This window comes from Meriones unguiculatus, chromosome 15 (genome assembly GCF_030254825.1).
Source record: "Meriones unguiculatus strain TT.TT164.6M chromosome 15, Bangor_MerUng_6.1, whole genome shotgun sequence".
NCBI classification, from domain to species: domain Eukaryota; kingdom Metazoa; phylum Chordata; class Mammalia; order Rodentia; family Muridae; genus Meriones; species Meriones unguiculatus.
Window position 1 is genome coordinate 65,984,067 of NC_083362.1, and position 17,987 is coordinate 66,002,053.

Consider the following 17,987-nt stretch of genomic DNA (forward strand, 5'->3'; position numbering starts at 1 on the left):
CCCTGGATGGTGACTGAGGGACTGAGTGATAGCGGTGGACCTCGGTGAGCTTTTTGCTTCATTTTTTCTGCTTTAATGATATTTCTAACTTCTGCAAACACAGGATACATAGTAATTTCAGATTTAAAAAAAAAAAAAACCTGAGGGACATAGCTTTTACTCATAGAATATATCTTTTAAGTAAAAGATGAATTTGATATGTCTGACTCCAAACACTTTTTCCTACTAAATCCATGGCTGTCAAAATGAGACAAATCTGGGACAAAGCTTATCCCAGATCATGGTAAAGACCTCAGAATGACAGTCAATTACTTTTCTCAGAAAGAGCTGTCTTTTTTGTGGGATTGGATCCTTTTTGTTATCGTTTTTCAATGTTTTCTTTTAGGAATGAGGATGAAGCCTGTTAATGCTTATCTTGCTGCACTCGCAGTTTCTAAATTCTTCCTTGGGGTAAAACTTAAAAGGCGGCAGACTCTATTCAGTCTTCTACATGGTATTTAAGATGTTGTAAGTCACCAATGACATGTAAACTCTAGAAACCTCTACAAAACTATATTGTCTTATAGCACAAAGAAAACTCTGGCAACTTAAAATACAGATTTTATAAAGTGTGTATGCCACAGATGTTCCAGAGGACACCGTATAACTCAGTTAAAACACACTGCAACTCCCTGGAAATAGGGGCACAGGCCATGAATGGACATTCACGAGAGACAAACGGCCAAAGCTAAAGAACGCTGAAGCCATTTTAAAGCCGTGAACTTTTCTATTGCGTTGGTAGCAAATAATAAGGCAGCAATGTGAGGAAGACCCAGCAGGAGGGAGCCTCACTTGCTCGCTGGTCCCGGAGCTGTCAGGAACTGCACATTTGTTTGGGAAGCAGTTTGCCAACATAGATCCATAGCATTAAGATAACTTTTTAGTGTTTGACTTGGCTACTTGCAATTGGCTACTCCAGTTGCAGGCATTTGTCTTAATTAGAAGTCATCAAAATTACACATGTAAAGTCAGTGTCATGGTGAAGAACGCACGCATTCATACACGTAACTACCGATTACACCCACAGACACGTGCATGCGCACACAGACACAGACAGGTCTACTGTCCTGTGTGTCAGTCAAGAACTAGAAACAGGGCGCCTCTTCTTCCAATGAAAGAAGAGCGGTGAGATCAAGTCCGTCCACTCACCCAATACAAAACAACTGAAACACCCGGAAGAGGGAGGACAACAAATCACTCAATATTCTCTCATACAACTGGTATAATAAAATGGAAATGTGAGCATGAAACCTACCTTCAATCATAGGAGCGGACAGTCTAGCTCTATGTGTGTGTACCTAAATGTGTACACATGCAAGAGTGTGTGTCATTACCTGGGTAGGTCTTGATAAAATTCATTTTATTAAAATCTTCAGAAACGTGAAATTCCTAAAAGCAAGCATACGCAATAAAAAGACAGTTACAGTTCTTAAAACGACAGCAGCTCAACTTGAAAAATGAAGCAAAGTCCAAAGAGGCAGAGCGCTCAAGATGAGCTACGGAGGGGATGTAAATTGCTCCTCCCAGCAGACCTGTCCTGGGACCACCATTCCTTTAAGGAGGCCTCGAACATCTGGAATCCTACAAAGAAACTGCTGCTGGCTAGCTCAGCACCTGAGACCAGCGCTTCCTCCACAAACCATCCTCATGCTAACTAAAAAACTTTGTTAATTTTGCTCCTTTGGCTGTACAAAGATACATTAATAAACCCCTCAGGACAATGCATAAGGAGCAAAACATTAAAGATCTGTTATCAAAAGGATCGATGACTTACAGGAAAGACATGGGGATGGCTCAGCAATTTAGTGAAGGAAATATGCATGCTGTGTGCATAAACATACTCTCTAAAATATACATTTTAGAGATTGTGGGGGCTCTTTAGATACTCTTATATTTTCCAAATAACTAGGAGAAAAGGAAAGCACACACTTTTGTAATGAAAGAATGAATGAAAGTCAAAAGGATATGCCTTAAGACAGAGTCCTACGGACCAATGTTAAATTGGTAAGGTGCTATGAAACAGAGACACTACAAACTGTGGATGGAAAGTGAGAAAAACGCACAGAAAGACAGAATTCCTGTCCTCCATATGGCTTTCCTGGGTACCAGAATTCCTCAGCACTGTGAGTGAGACTCTAGACCACGTGGTCGGCCAATCCCGAGATCAACAGCTGACCACTGCCGAATTAGATTCGCCCTATCCCTTTCTGCTGGAGCCACGGCTTTTCCGGTGCTGTAACTGCAGCCTGTTCTTCCAACAAAAGCCAGAGAAGAATCCTCCTCCAAGATATGCACACACTGCCACCTGGGGAAGGTGCTTGCCGTTTACACGTGAGGGTTTCCACATGAGTGTGTGCATCACCATATCCCTAGGAAGTCTTTGGAAAGAGAGGGGCAAAGCTTTGCCAGTCTGTACTACACTGTGTGTGGAGAGGTCCTGGTCACCTGTCACTGCTGTGTGAATGCTAGGGCAGCAACCACCCTTCCTTTTGGCTCTTTTTCCTTAGTTCTTAAACATAATCAAGGCATCTTTATACTCTAAGGTGGATCAGCAAAAACAATGAAGCTCTTTGACCCACACAAGACTCTTTGATCCCCTTCTCAGTAAAACCCTTTTCTTATGGTCAGCCCTCACTATCCATCCTCAGGCTTTCCCACCATGGTTCCTCTCCTATCACTGTGCTCCAGGCTTCTGTGTCTGCAAGGAGCGTGTGCACCCTCTTATCCCTGACTATCTTCTTTTATTTACTCACTTACTTATTTTTTAATTAGCATGTAAAATACCAGGTAACTTGAGGAAATTTTCAAACATGCTGTGTTTTGATAGATCCTCCCCTCCACCATTTCTCCACCCTTCTGTCACCCCTAACCTCCTTTGTAGCACCACACCCTAGGTCTCTTTTCTTCTTTCATGACCTTTGTGTTTTCGTACCCACCCCCTATCCTTCCCTGTTGCCTGTCTTGGTTTCCTTTCTAGCTTTTTAAGTTTACCCACTCTTACATCAGTTCATATATAAACACATGTTGCCTTCTGATTACAGCTGGATCTCAGCCTCTCTCTGTTGCATACCTCCCCATTGCCTTCTCCAATCACTGCCCATGCCTTTCCGTCCTCTGTAACCAGCACCATAGTCCACTTAGTTCAAACACCAAATGTGGTGTCAACTGATCTCTTCCTTTTATCCTCTCAAACTCAACCTATAACAAACATGCCAGGAGGCATCTTATCATCCACTCTGTCCACTTCTGATGCCCCTGTCCTTGAGCCCAGATTTCTGGTTGCTACAGTAACTTGACTCCCTTCCACTCCTCTTGGTCTCCAATACAATCTCCATAGAGTTAGTTTTTTAAGAATACAGCCAGGCACAAGAGTATGGGTGTGGCACCTACAATCCCATCACTCTACAAGAGCAGAAGGTGGAAGATAATAGGTTTGAGGTCAATGGGGGCTACATACTAGGGCCAGCCTGAAAAATGTAGTAAAGTCCTACTGAAAGAGGTGGAGGGGGATGTGAATTACATCATATCATGTGCTTTTCAAAAACCTTTTGATAGCTTCTCACTAAATTTACAATAAAATGTAAAACCCTAGCCATAGGCCTTGTATAACGTGGCCCCTGCCCATAGCTCAGTTATGGTGGGATCCTTCCTCACCACCCAGCCAAGATACCCTCCTCCAACACAGACCTGTACAGCCTCAAGGTAAAACTCTTAGGAGAAAAGATGAGTAAGAAATATCTGTTTGACAGGATTAAGCACATTCAGAGTGATGTGGCCACAGATGACTTCATTCCTATAAAAATAGAAACAATGACCTTGAACCAGGTAATTAATAGTTTAGTGGGTATTGTAGCCAAAGTATAAGCAATGAGAGAAAAAGAGGGGATGGGGTGGGGTGGGGGATGAAGATATATTAGACTTTATAAAACTTGAAAACGATTGAAAAGACAATCATTAGAATAGAAGAAATTTCTGCAAATTGTGTATCTGACTGGAGTCTGGTATCTAGCACTAAGCAAGAATTTACAAACCCAACCCAGGGGATGGGATGGTGGCACACACTTCTAACATCAATGCTTTTGAGGCAAAGGCACAAAGATGATGATTCTTGGGTAGCCTGGCTGCCAAAGCAAGGCTCTCTCTCTCTTCTCTCTCTCTCTCAAACAACTATGTAAAACTGGACAAAGGGTTTCCTGAAATGTTAATAGTCACCATATGATGCAGAAATTTCAATCCTATATATTCAACAAATTGAAAAATATAGATTTACTCAGAGACTTATTTGCAATGCTACAGTAGCAGTGTTCACAACAGCCTCACGTGAAAACAATCCCAGTGGCAATCAGCTCAGCAATGGCCAAAGTGAGATTCCTCCACCTAGAACACTAGTCCACCACAAAAAGGATGAAGTAACTACCTAATCCAAACTGCAACAGGGAAGCCCTCTCAGGACACACAGAAGGAGCTACACGTGCAACATGATTCTATTCATATAAAATGTGTAGGATAAACAACTCCCCATTCCGAGAAAGTAAATTAGAGCCAGCCAGCTTGGGTCGGGGGTGTACATGAAGAGACTGCCAATGGATTCAAGCTTTCCTTGGGGAAATGTGAAAATGTTCTGCAATTAGAAAGTTATGATGGTGACATGAGCTAATGAATACATAACACTACAAACCACTAAAATGTACATGTAGAATGATGACTGTTATCATACATGGGTTACATGTCTATTAAGGAAACAAACAGGTATGTACACACAATTAAGCTCAAAACACACCAGTCAATAACTGAAAATTTAGATATTCCATCCTTCAACAAAAGTGGTTCAAGGTACCCTGCTTTCTTTCCAGGGTCACAGGAGTTCCTGGAGGAGTAGCTGGTCCCTTCGCCTCAGCTCTGTCTTACACAGAAACAGACACATACACAGAGGTTCACCCACCACCGTGCCAAAGATGGCAGCATCTACCAGTCTCAAGTCCACTGTAAAAAGGCTGTGCTGTGTGGGTGACCTGAGCACCGAGACACTAATCTCGAGAGTATTGTGAGAGCCACGGAAATTGGTTTATAAGCACTATTCCGTGGAACTCACTTTTGGTCTCACATCTATAAGGAATTAGACACTTTCCATGACAAACGCGGGCAGTCTCACAAAGAACATACTGAATACATCACAGACACTTCTTACCATTACAGCCCCATTATCCTGGCCCACGAATATCCGCCTGCTGTCGTGATGGTATGCCATAGCAGAACAAGGAGCTGCCAAGAAGATGGAGACCACATTGTGAGAAAAGCTAAGTACTAAGGAAGCCATTGTTTAAAGCACATTATTATTAAGAAGAGTTATGTTAAAAACGCTCAAGGGTTAGGTTAAAAAAATAGACAAAAAAATGCTTTATGAAAAATAAATTATGCACATTAAAAATATAATTGAAGTTCCCTACGATTTAGGTCTTCTTCCAGTTATTTTTAGAATTGTGGGTGATGTGAGCCAGCATGACGTCTTGTCTGGGTGGAACCCCTACTGCGGCATAGATGTCTCTGGGAACCAGTGCATCTGGGCATGCTCTTGATATTGAGGCTCACACTGCCCTGCCATTCTTCCCCAGAACATATCAATGGTTAAGTGGACTCTAAAAACGAAGGGTAGCGGCCTGAGAACTCCAACCCTGTGGCTTATGTGAGCCAGCCGGGAAACCTACCATGGTATTACTTTTTTCCAACAGTCTTGGCTGTCCTGGAACTCTCTCTGTAGACCAGGCTGGCCTCAAACTCACAGAGATTCATCTGCCTTTGCCTCCCAGGTGCTGTGATTAAAGGCAATCACTGCCTAGCACATCAACCTCTTTCATGCACACACTTACTCATTATGGCCAACCCATCCCTCTTCTAGGAATCACGGGTAACAGAATAAATTTTCCAAACAGAGAAACTTCAAACTGTCTTCTAAAAATCAGAAGGAATAAGACTTCTGAAAATGAATGTTTGGAGACAGAACTGTTTGGGTTAGCTCAGCATAAATAATTTTAACTAACAATGAAAGAAGCATACACGAAAATGAATGTCAGGGGAAATAAACCAGATGTGTGTGACTTTGAATTAAAACTGCTTATCAAAAACAATCAAAGAAAGCTGGGCTGGGTTACAAGTTCAGTTCAAGCTTGTAACTGAGCACTCAGAATGCAAAGGGAGAAAGATCACAAGTTCAAGGCCAACTAGCCTACACAGCAAGTGCCATGCCTGCCTGGGGTCATGTAGAGTGACACACTGCCAAAAGAAAAGGTCAGAAAGAAAAAAAATTTCTAAAGGAAGTTATTTCTTGGAAATAACTTCAAATTTTCTCAATCTAATGGTCTTATGCGCTATCTTTCCAGCATTTATTTATTTATGCACCCACATCTAGCTGTGCACCCCCTCTGGTGTGTACGGGTGGGAGCTACACCTCTTGGTGTGTGTGCACGCATGCGCACATCCGTATCTTTCCTACACCACCTTTACGTCTTGAGACATGGTCTCTCATTGAACCTGTATCTCATCAATTCCGCTGGGCTAGCTGGCCGATGAGCTTCAGGCATCTGCCTGTTTCCACCAGCTCTCCTATCCCCTGCCCTCAGTGCTGGCATCACAGGCAATCTGGGTTCTGGGGATCTGGACTCAGGTCCTTGTACTTGTGCGGCAAGCACTTTACAGACTGAGCCATCTCCTTAGCACCTGGGTTTATACTCTGCCAAAGAAAATATAACACAGAATTCATCCAGAGGAAAGAACAGTTTTAGTTGCATCCAAGAACTCTGTAGATGAAGGCAGACACTGACACTGTACACAACTCACCAGATGGGTGTGACTTTGAATTGGCTTCAAGTCTGCACACTCTCATATTTATGTTTGAGATTATGATGTATTATCATGCGTAAGAATTATAGTCTCTACCAGGCATAGTGGCACATGACTTTAACCCAGCAACCAGGAGGCAGAGGTAGGAGAATTTCTGAGCTTGAGGCCTGCTTGGTCTACATACAGAGCTTGAGGCCAGCTACATGTACAAGGTGAGGCTGCCTGAATCAAGAGATGATATAACCACAAAGTCACATTGTTATGAACACAGACAGGCACACATTCTACTATTAAAACAAACAGCAGTTGCTATGAGGATTTAAAAGATTCTGTTACCATTTTTGTTTTCTTATCAGCTGATGATAAACTTTGATGTTGGCTTTAAGTTTCAATTCCTCTGATGCCTGATGCTATCATAAAGCCACATAAATATACAAAATCCCTCATTTCTGTAAAAATGTCAACGTGCTGAGTAATTTTGCGATGCTAGAGATTCACAGCATTTATTATTGCGGTTGCTGTTGCTGTTGTCTTGTGTGTGTGATGGGGGCACAAACATGTGTGCCACAGTGAATGTGTGGAGATCCGAAGACAAGTTTCAGGAGTTTTCTCTTCCCACTGTGGGCTCCAGAGACCAAACCCAGGTTGTCAGGCTCCTGTGGCTCTTCTATCTACCGAGTCATCTCGCAGACACAGGGTTTTTGAATTAAAAAGCTTCCCCAGTTTGATGTGGATGTAGTGATACCCTGGCCTTTTCTACCCCCTTAGAAAAGAGCTTTCTGCCAGGGTAAGCCACATACAGTTTAAAGCCACGGGTGGAGGGCTCCAGGACTCACACAGCTCTACAAACAGGAAAAGCAAAGACCAACTTTCAAGTTAATGCAATACATACACAAAAAGGCCTGAGACCACATATGCAAAACTCTGAGCAGACTGTCAGACCCACCCGCTGCAAGTTCTGTTGACAGTCTTTGGTGCTGGAGCCCAGCCAGACCCTCTCACTGCTCCCTATTGCTTTCATACTACAGTGATAGAGCTGAGTGAGCAGCTGCCATAGACTGGCCAATGAAATCTCAGCACTGCCATCTGGTCCTTACAGTTCTGCAGTCATAAACAGAGGAGGACTAGCATTACAGCCACAAGCAGTCCACTTAAATCTCTTTAGCCTCAATTTCCTTAGCCATAAACTGTGATGACATCATCAAATTATATTTTCCAAGAAAAAAAGGCATAAGGTAACACAGAAACTAAGTCATCGGCTTTCTTCAGCCACAGCAGATTCGGAAAGTGACTCTTGCTAGGGGAAGTAAGGTCACAGAGCAGGACTGGGCACCGCTGGCAATACATAAAAGGTCACCTTGCACACAGGAGGTGGAAATTGGGAGATGGCCACCAAACATCTCAAATCTACAGATCATTTGTTGAAAGAACGTTTCTTGTATTTTGAATATACCCAGCAGGGTATCGAAGCAGATACTGAGACTCATAGCCAAACTGGGCAGAATACAGAGAATCTTATGAAAGAAGGGGGAGATAGAAAGACCTGGAGAGGACAGGAGCTCCACAGAAAAGAGCAACAGAATCAAAAAATCTGGACCCAGGGGTCTTTTGTTAGACTGATACTCCAACCAAAGACCATGCATGGAGGTAACCTAGACAACCTAGAACCCCCTGCTCATATGTAGTCCATGGCAGCTCAGTCTCCAAGTTGGTTCCCTAGTAATGGGAACAGGGACTGCCTCTGACATGAACTCAGTGGCTGGCTCTTTGATCACCTCCCCCTGAGTGGGGAGCAGCCTTACCAGGCCACAGAGGAAGACAATGCAGCCAGTCCTGATGAGACCTGATAGGCTAGGGTTGGATGGAAGGGGAAGAGGAACTCTCCTATCAGTGGACTGGGGGAGGAGCATGGGAGGAGAAGAGGGAGGGAGAGCGGGATTGGGAGGGGACCAGTGAGGAGGCTACAGTTGGGATACAAAGTGAATAAATTATAATAAATAAAAATAAATAAAATTTTAAAATGTCATTTGAAAATGGTTACTTTTCCAATTCATTTGCTCTATTTTCCCAGTCATGTTAATGCAGCATAGGCAATAAAGACGTGTTTGCGGTGTGCATGGAGGCTCATGACTGTGACTTCAGTACTTGGAAGAACAGAAGGTCCCAGTGAATTCAAGGCCAGCCTAGGCTACAGAGTAATACCTTGGTACTCAAACAGTAACAGCAACAACAAAATGCAGCAGCCTCAGATGGAAAAAAACAAGCTGATTATGTACAGAAACAAACTTGGCATGCAGGTGTTAGGCAGCCATGGCAGAGCCCCAGTGCGACTCTTTCCAGCCCTTCCATCTGAAACTGGGAACTACCTCAGGAAAGCCAGGAAAGCCGAGTAAAGGATGGATGGGGATAGAGAGGGCCACAATAGTCACATGCTCAAGATTTAACAGCCATACTGGGTGTTGGTGGCTTAAGGGAAAAACACTCAGCCACGAAGGCGCAGTGGTTAAAGTCACTTGCTGTCAAGCCTTATGGCCTGAGTTTGATCCCCAGGATCCATATGGTAGAAGGGTAGAAGGAGAAAATAGATTCCCACAGGCTGTCCTCCGACCTCCACTTGCAGCATTTCCTCCACACAAAATATCTGGACAGAGGCCGAGAGACAGAGCTTCCAAGCACCCTGAGATAAACAGCTATGGCTGTGGCAGGGTTGGCGAGCAGCTTAAAGAGTAACAATTAAATGTGGGACATAATCACCTCAGTCTATGTCTCTAAGGAGCATGAACCCCAATGTTCAGGATCCATGACCAAAATATGAACTAAGGAGGAAAGCAGGGGCGGGTCTGTGGGAGGAGCAGCACCAAGGGCACTGGAGGTGTTCCGCTGTGATGACACAGCACTGCCAGCATTGGCGTGAGTTCCCGGACTGTTGTTCCCCTCCAGCTATCAGATCTGTGGCTGGGCCACTGGGAAGTAAGAAGCTATCAGTCCAGCAGAAGCCTATTGTGTGGCTGTTGTAGCTAATGAGGCCCAGAGGATATCACCTCCTGATCCCTTGCTGCTTAAACAGGCTCCATAAGACACCAGTCACTTCATATTTCAAGGATTCAGTGTAATTGCCAAGGCTGTGCAGCCACAATATGTGCAGACAGGCAATGAGAAGGTTCCGCTACCCTGAGGCTCGGCATACTCTGAGCAGCCTTTCATGGAGTCTTCCAATATGCTCTGTTCCACTGTATTCCACTTACCTTTAAGTGGGATTCCAAAAGTCTATTTTCATTGAGTGGTATTATAAACATAAAGAAGTTGACCAGCTGTCCAAAGCCTTTGGAAAGTCTGACACTGATAAACCACAAACTTTTGGCAGAAATTATCACAGGATCCAAACACTACTTTCATAAGGAATAAGTGAGAAAATGCAGAAAGCACACTATATGTGACAGGCCGAGAAACTGCTGATCCATATTGATACCAAACTTGGCAGTCTTGGAATGCTTCTCAGGAAAGCTGTGACCAGTGTCAACAGGACCCAGGACAACTGTCATAAGCCCTCTTCTGAGGGAACTTCATAAGGACCTTCAGTAATAAGGCATTAAGCTCACAATAAATCCCTTTTCCCCCTAGGGTCATCTGATAATGGAAGCCCTTAATTCAAGGAAATCCTTCATTAGGAGCCCCACTCAGCAGTTAGCAGCTAGGACCCCATATAAAAAAAGGCCTATGTACTCCATATACTCCTATGAGGGTGACTAGCCTTTTGCCTGCTCTTTTTACTAGTCCTACTCCTACCCTATCCGCCCCCGGCCAAGATGCAACACTTTGTAAACAGAGAATCTCCTCTGAAGCTGGGAGTCTAACAGTTTCCTCTGTAGCTGTCTGGGACAGAAGGAGTCGCCTCCCACTTGGCACTGGGCGGCATCCAGGCATTTTCTTCAAGGCTTTGACTGCGAGAAAAGCTGAAGAAGTAGGACAGAAACACGGCAATGTAATGGTGAGTAGATTGCCTTGAGGATTTATGGGTAATTCTGTCAGGACAGGGTCTCACATAGCCCAGGCTAGCCTTGAACCTTGCTTTGTAGCCGGCCATGGGCTACTTACCACACCCAGGTCTATGCTGTGCTGGGTACTGAACTTGGAGCTTTGAGCATGTTAGGCAAGCACTCCACCAACTGAGCTACGAGCCTGGCTTCTGAGAAGATGCTCCATTTACAAAGTGTTGCTCCTTGGTCCGTATCTTTGCGCAAACTTGGGGACAGGAAAAGAAGCAGGCAAAAGGCTGGTCATAATCACAGGTCAAACCACAGATATGGAATACGCAGGTGTTTTACAGTGCTGTATCAGCTGATAACCACTGAGCAAACGGCCACTTCTGGGACCACTGATACGGCTCAGCATTTAAAGGTATATGCTAAAAAGCCCAAGTTCAGTACATAGTACCCACCTGGAAGAGGGAAAGGAATCAACTCAAGTTTTCCTTTGGCCTCCCATGTCTGCCAAGGTATGAGCACTTACACACACTAAGAAACTACAAAAGTGATTTTCATAAACTCACTACTGAGTTAAAGCTGGACAAATCAGGACAAAGGAAAACGGCCTTTTTCCTTGTTTTGTTTATTTTTCCCCCCTTTCTTTTGCAGTTTTGGTCCTGTTTCAGTTAGGCTGTTAGACCAACTGCCTCTGTAAGAGTTTTTCCTGTGGTTTATTATAGCCTGTCAGAGGTCTTGGGCAACAAAGGACCTCGTTCTGAAATCCAGTGGCAATTTTTAGCCAGGCCTTTTGAAATTTAAATCATCAAAGGCATCAGAAACCATGTTCTTAAGTGGAAAAGTCCATGACTTACAGGCCATTGTGTGGTAGATGCTGGGCCAGTACTGGCCACTGTCTCTTTTCAGCCATACTCGGATGGTTCTGTGGAGACAGAGAGAGAGAGAGAGACAATCATACTCAGACATGCAACTCTGTTGTCTTTTGTGTTTCAGGACAATTTTGTTTTTAATTAAAAAAATTCAATAAGCTGGCTGTGGTGTCGCACACCTTTGATCCCAGCACTCTGGGAGGCAGAGGCAGATGGATTGCTGTGTGATTGAGGCTAGCCTGGTCTGCAAAGTGAGTACAGGACAGCCAAGGCTACACAGAGAAATGCTGTCTCAAAAAAAAAATTAATAAAATAAATAAAATAATTGAATATCTAATTGATCTTACAGTTATTCAGAGAAATACATATACAGATAAAATTTAATATATTATATATGGTGTGCAAACTTTTATGTAATACACATTACACACTGTGTGATCATTTTAAGTTATATAATACCTAGAAGTCAAGATTTCAAATAAGTTTAATAGCCTGGACATGTTCATTGTATAATGACATACAACGGAATTTGAGAACTATCAACTACTTTTCTGGGTCCAACAAATTGTGTCAACATATTCACACATCTGTCTCACCAGGAGACAGTGAGGAAAGCAGCGGGTAAACAAAGAAAGGAAAGCTGGGCACAGGGACACACGTCTACAACCCCAATGTGTGGAAGGCTAAAGCAGGACAATGAACATCCTGAGGCAGAGGCCAGCCTAGCAAAAGCCTCTCCCACAGAAGCAAAAAGTAAAGTATCATGTTTATGGAAACTCAGTGTGTAGGAGGTCCTGGGGGAGGAACAGAGGTGTGAGTGCCTCAGTCAGTGAGAGGCTTGGCTTTTCCGCCAACAATTCTCAGCCTCGGCCCGAGAGGAAACTGTCCCACACTGTGTCTCCGGTCTCTCTTTCATCAGAGCACACTCAGGGCTATGAGGAAATCCTGTGTGTGCAGGAAAGTGACAAGTGAGCAGCAGAGCCAAAGGGCAGCGTGTGTGTTTACTGCAGAAGAATGCAGCAGGACCAGCATGGGCCACTCCTGTCTGCAGAACCTCTAAGCCGGGCTCTCCGTCCCTGGTGTCCTCTGGGTACTTCATTCTAGTGGTGTCTGCTTTGCTCACAAGTTTCTCATCACCCACTGTCATTCTCAGACAATCAGACTTCTATTTCTAATCATGGGCTAGCAAGGTGACTCACTGGATAAAGGTGTTTGCCACCAAAAATGAGGACCCGAATTCAATCCTTACTACATAGTAGAAGGAAAGAATTGACTTTCATGGGTTGTCCTCCGACCTCCATCCCTGTATCATGCCACTCACACACCTACATCTATGTACACACAAACACATGAATAAAAAAAAAGTATGTTTCTAATAGCAATCCAACAGTTGACAAATGTTGATTAGTTTAGAATAAAAGATATAAAAACTAAATGTTGACATATATTTCCATCTACTTAACTAGTTACTTATTTTTGAAGTTCAAGACAAGTAAAACTGTTCCATAGGGACAAAACTCAAGAATGGCTGACTGTGCGGAAGTGGGCAGACTGTAGAGACATAAGGGAGCTTTCATCAAGGAAAATGGTTAGGCTCTGGGGTTGGTCAGCAGTAGAACACATCCTACTCCTCTCCAGATCTGCACAAACTACTGTGTGTGGTCAAGAGGAGACTCAAACTGGATAGTGATCCTTACTAAATAGATAACATGGTGGCATAGCACATAACCCTATTTTATGTATGTCTTGAGGCCAATGGAATCTGATCAAGTTGCTAGTCAGCACCTAGGGAGGACAGAAGGACGGAGGAATGTCAAAAGTACCTCAACAAAAGCAAGACTGTGGGAAAGTCCACACACAAAAGACCCGACTCCTTCTACAAATAATTTGGAAGGGAGAAGAACAAGATGGATGGCAAGCTTAAGAAATAGATCAAATAATACAATGTATGAATCTTATTTGAATCCTGATTTAAAAAAAAAAAACTAAAAATAAAAGTAACCAGAAACACAAACAACAGTAGATTATTTGCTGATATTAAAATTATTATATCTTTCTTTAGGTATAAAAGTTATAATTATATGACTGTTTAGGTTTTTGCTTATTTTGGGAGTTGTTGGTGTTTTGGGTTGGCATGGGCTTGTTACTACTGTGTTGTCCAGGTAAAGGAGCCTCATGGCCTGAGTTTGATCCTCAGAATTCACACTGTGGGAGAAGAGAACCAATCTGTACAAATTGAGTGTGTACCGTTCCTAGAAGATGACATACTTTGTTGAATTTAGGGATTTCAGGCCTTGGATCTAGTTTTGAAGAAATTATTAAATAGGAAAAAAGAGAACTTCCCATCTAAAAGTTAAAGGGTAAGAGTCAAGGATTTGAAGAAAAGAGTAAATAATGAAATGTTAGCACATGGCATTAGTAGCTTAATACTTTAGCCACTAAAAATAGTTACAAAGTGGTGTGTGAAATTGTGTATGAAGTGTGGTTTTCTTTTTTAATACTTTTATTTGGAGAGAAAGAGAGAGAGAGAGAGAGAGAGAGAGTGTGTGTGTGTGTGTGTGTGTGTGCATGTGTGTACATGCACACAGCACGGAGGTGGAAGTCAGAAGACAACTATGGGAGTCAGGTCTCTCCTTCTACCATGTGAGTTCTGGGGAACTCCCGAACTCCCGAAGTGGGGCCTCAGGCTTCGTGCCAAGTGCTTGTACCTACTGACCCATCTTTTGGGCCAAAAATACTCAGTTTTCCTAAAGGAAAGTTACATAACTAAGTTGTATAAGCACACTCTAGCTCTGCAGGTATCAGGTGGACAGTGAGGGGCGGGGCCACCTGTGGAACAAACACTGACTGCAGATCCTTGCTAGAATCTGAGGACAACAACAATAGGCACCCACGGGCACCCTGTGGCAAACCCGCAAGTACACTCTGCAGTGAGTTCCAGGTGCTCAGCGACGGATTCTGCCTAGTGGTCAACTGTGCATAAAATAAAAAAACGTAAAAATATTCCACTCCTTAGGAATGCGTCTGTCAGCGTCACTGCAAGGCTCAGGAGCTCAAACATCACGAAGCAGTAAGTTGTCCTGTAGCCTCAGGCACAGGAACCCGAGGCAGCTTCAAATAGATGATGGCCGCGTTCCCTTCCTTAGACAGCCGCTAGAGGTTTCTGGTGCCTCACCCCAGGACTCCTGCTCTGCGGTCTGCTGGCCATCAATGTGAACTTGTGCCTGGGACAGGCGTGGGAGTCAGGAGTATCTGCAGGTCTATGAGGGGTCACAGCGTTTCTCTGCAGGCCACTGCAGAGCAGGGAAGGGGCTCTGGCCTCCGTAAAGAGACATGGATGGAAGACACACTTAGAGAGGTTCTTAGATGACTAGGCCCAGATGGGATCACTCCCAAGGGAGCAGAGCACACTGCCTGCAGAGAGAAACTAACAAACCAGACGCAAGAAGGCTGGGAAAGAGAAGATTCTCCCAAAAGATAGTAGGCTCAGCTCTTGCCCTCAGTGTGTCCCTGCTGGGTCTCTGTAAGTTCGCAGCACTGAAATGCGGGGGTATAGGCTACCTGTGTTCTAGATCCACACAGGGATTCATTCCAGACACACGCAGGGATCTCATGCTCTGTAGAGAGCACGCTACCCTGTGGCAAAGAGGATGGACATTTTTATTTCCAGTTTATGCTTTAGGGGACAGAAATGAACAGAAAGCTATCTTAAACACATACACACACACACACACACACACACACACACACGACAACATGGCTGTTGCAACACACTGCCTGACTCTACCCAGATACCTTGTCCAATTTTATATAGCTCTTATTAGAAGGTGGTAAAACTCTTACTTTATGAAACCTTACAAACGATACAATTCAATAATAATAATAATAATAATAATAATAAAGCAGCTTTGTATGGTTAAAAACACAGGTAAAAATGACTTTCCAGGTCCATACATTTTCCACTAAGGCAGTAGCTCCTAAACAAAAACAAAAAAAGCAGCATTAAATAGTGTGTGTGTGTGGGGGGGTGTCCCTTTAAAAGAGATTCAAAGCATAAAAAACTAGGTTGAACTAGACTTGAGAACCAAATCTCAAAGAAAAACTGAGCTTTGAGATAAACAGGAAAGGCAATTCTAACAAAACCCCTCAGTACCTCAAGCTGTAGCCTGAGCTGGACCTAGCATGAAGTGTGTGGGTTTGTGGCAGACAACTGTGTGATGTGTGCTCCATTCTTTCCCCTTCCTGCTCCATGCCCTTTACTACCTGCCTTCACAGCCTTTCCCTCTGACTCCAGATGGTAGCTGCCTAGTGTCTTTAAGGCCAACTGTGTGTCTGAAGTGATAGATGATGGGGCTCTTCTGAGAAAGGCCTGTCCTGCGGAGGGGGAGGAGCTACGACAGGTGACAGGAAGAATGTGTGTGGAGCGGGGGTAGGGGGTGTCCTAGTTCCCTTGACTTGCCTGGAACTAGCTACCACGCCAGTGGCTGAGACACAGGACTGGTCACAAGCATGAGTGAGTCTGAGTCAGAGGAACTATGCTGCTGACCCACAGCTCATGCCATAGAACTCCTACAGCTTTAAGTCCCTGTGTTGAGGTGGTCTGAGCATAGCAAAGGCTAACTAATACAAATAGATAGAATATATTTTAAAATACTTAGAAACCAGACTTCAAAACTGAAAATCAAACAGGACTGCTATGTATCTTGGGTGACAGCGTGAACTAACCTTCACTGGAATACAGAGGCCCTACTTTGCACATACCCTAAGTGAATTCTCTAAAATCTGAAAAGCTCTTGGGAAATCCTGGCATTAAACCTGTCACCTGCCATCCAGGGGAAGGCTCTGGTGTGCTCTGTTACTTTCCTACAGTGGTCTGTGAACAGTAGATTCAATGACACAACTCTGAGGCAGCAGGAAACACTTATTCCACGGAGATTAATGATCTATAGAAAGGCATACCTGAGGCTCAGAGGAGGGTTCACTCTTCTTTCCTCCAATCTCTCAAAAAGTTAATTAAACTAAGGTCACATATACATTATGGAATTACCAAGCCCATAAAGTCTCATCCTTTTAAGCCACGATGGAGTAAGAACAAAGCTGAATGCAAAGCATGGTTTTCTTCTTCAAGGCCCTGACTCTCATGCCAGGAAGAATCTAGTAGAACTATGAGGACTAGCTTTCACTCGGCAACCCTTTGAGGACACACATTTGGATGTGTTATATATTTTCCAGACATTATACCTGCGTAATAACCTTGAATACTGAGTGCCCATCTGTGATCTCCAAAAGCACTCAAGTATTTCTGAAGAAGTCCAAGGTCAGGCCTGCCCCACCTCCAACAGCAACACTTAAAACTTCATATCTTTTACCAATTTTCTTCCCAAGACAAGAGGAATAAAGCAACTTAAGCATTTTCTAATTTTATGCTGATATATAGGTATTGTTCAACCAATTGATTAAAAAGCAAATTTCAGAATATACAGTATGCTACAAAATAAGTCCAAGGCCCTAATATAGCTTAACCTCTGGATAAATAGTAATTGTGAAGAAAGATGATTTTTGTGATCTCTTCCAGGGATGCTGATACTCTTAGACTTGGGACTCTCAACACTTCTATCACTCACAACAAAGGGGATTGTTTCCTCGTCTGACTGTACCTCCGGAAGATACAGATAAAAATGTTGAATTCTGGCACCTAAAATGGCTTCTGGAATCCTAAGCTGTTAGTCTGAAAGGAAGAGGGAAAGATACCATCAACACTTCAATCTGTCTTTATCAAATAAGTAGCAATTTCCTTCCAGTCAAGTCACTGGAACTCTGACCTGTTCGTTTCCGCTGGAGAACAAAGTGTGTCCTTTGGTGATGGGGAGGCAAAACAGTGAACAGTTGCTGAGTGGCTCCCTAAACCAAAAGACTGGACAATGGCCTCGTTTTTCAGAGGACTTAGCCTGGTTGGGTGAATTGAGACTGTACTATGGGAGGAACACTGGGCAGCTCAGGAATCCACAGGGACAGTCTCAAAGCTTGATGATTTCATCCAGAGAAGAAGTCTCTTGGGGACCCAGGCTCGTGCACCATCCCAGCCAGTAACATCTCCTCCCAAGGATCCATAGACATGTGGCTGAAATGGCTCCTCCCGCAGGTTCTCTGGGAGAGACCAGTCCAGACATAATCTTCTACTACTGGTGTGAAAATGATTTTGTGTGACTCCTGTGTAAACAAGAAGGCTAAGGAAAACCCAAGAGGACAGGAATATTCT

General features: G+C 43.7%; 1 protein-coding gene across 1 annotated transcript in view; it reads right to left on the reverse strand.

The window, feature by feature from the left end:
- The window catches only part of Wdfy1 (WD repeat and FYVE domain containing 1), a 47,388-nt gene that overhangs the window by 19,568 nt on the left and 9,833 nt on the right, over positions 1 to 17,987 (reverse strand). The window contains exons 2-4 of the mRNA XM_021644492.2: positions 11,714 to 11,781; positions 5,228 to 5,301; positions 1,374 to 1,428 (exon numbers count right to left, since the gene is read on the reverse strand). Coding sequence (XP_021500167.1) covers positions 1,374 to 1,428; positions 5,228 to 5,301; positions 11,714 to 11,781 — 197 coding nt within the window. The remainder of the gene's footprint in view (positions 1 to 1,373; positions 1,429 to 5,227; positions 5,302 to 11,713; positions 11,782 to 17,987) is intronic.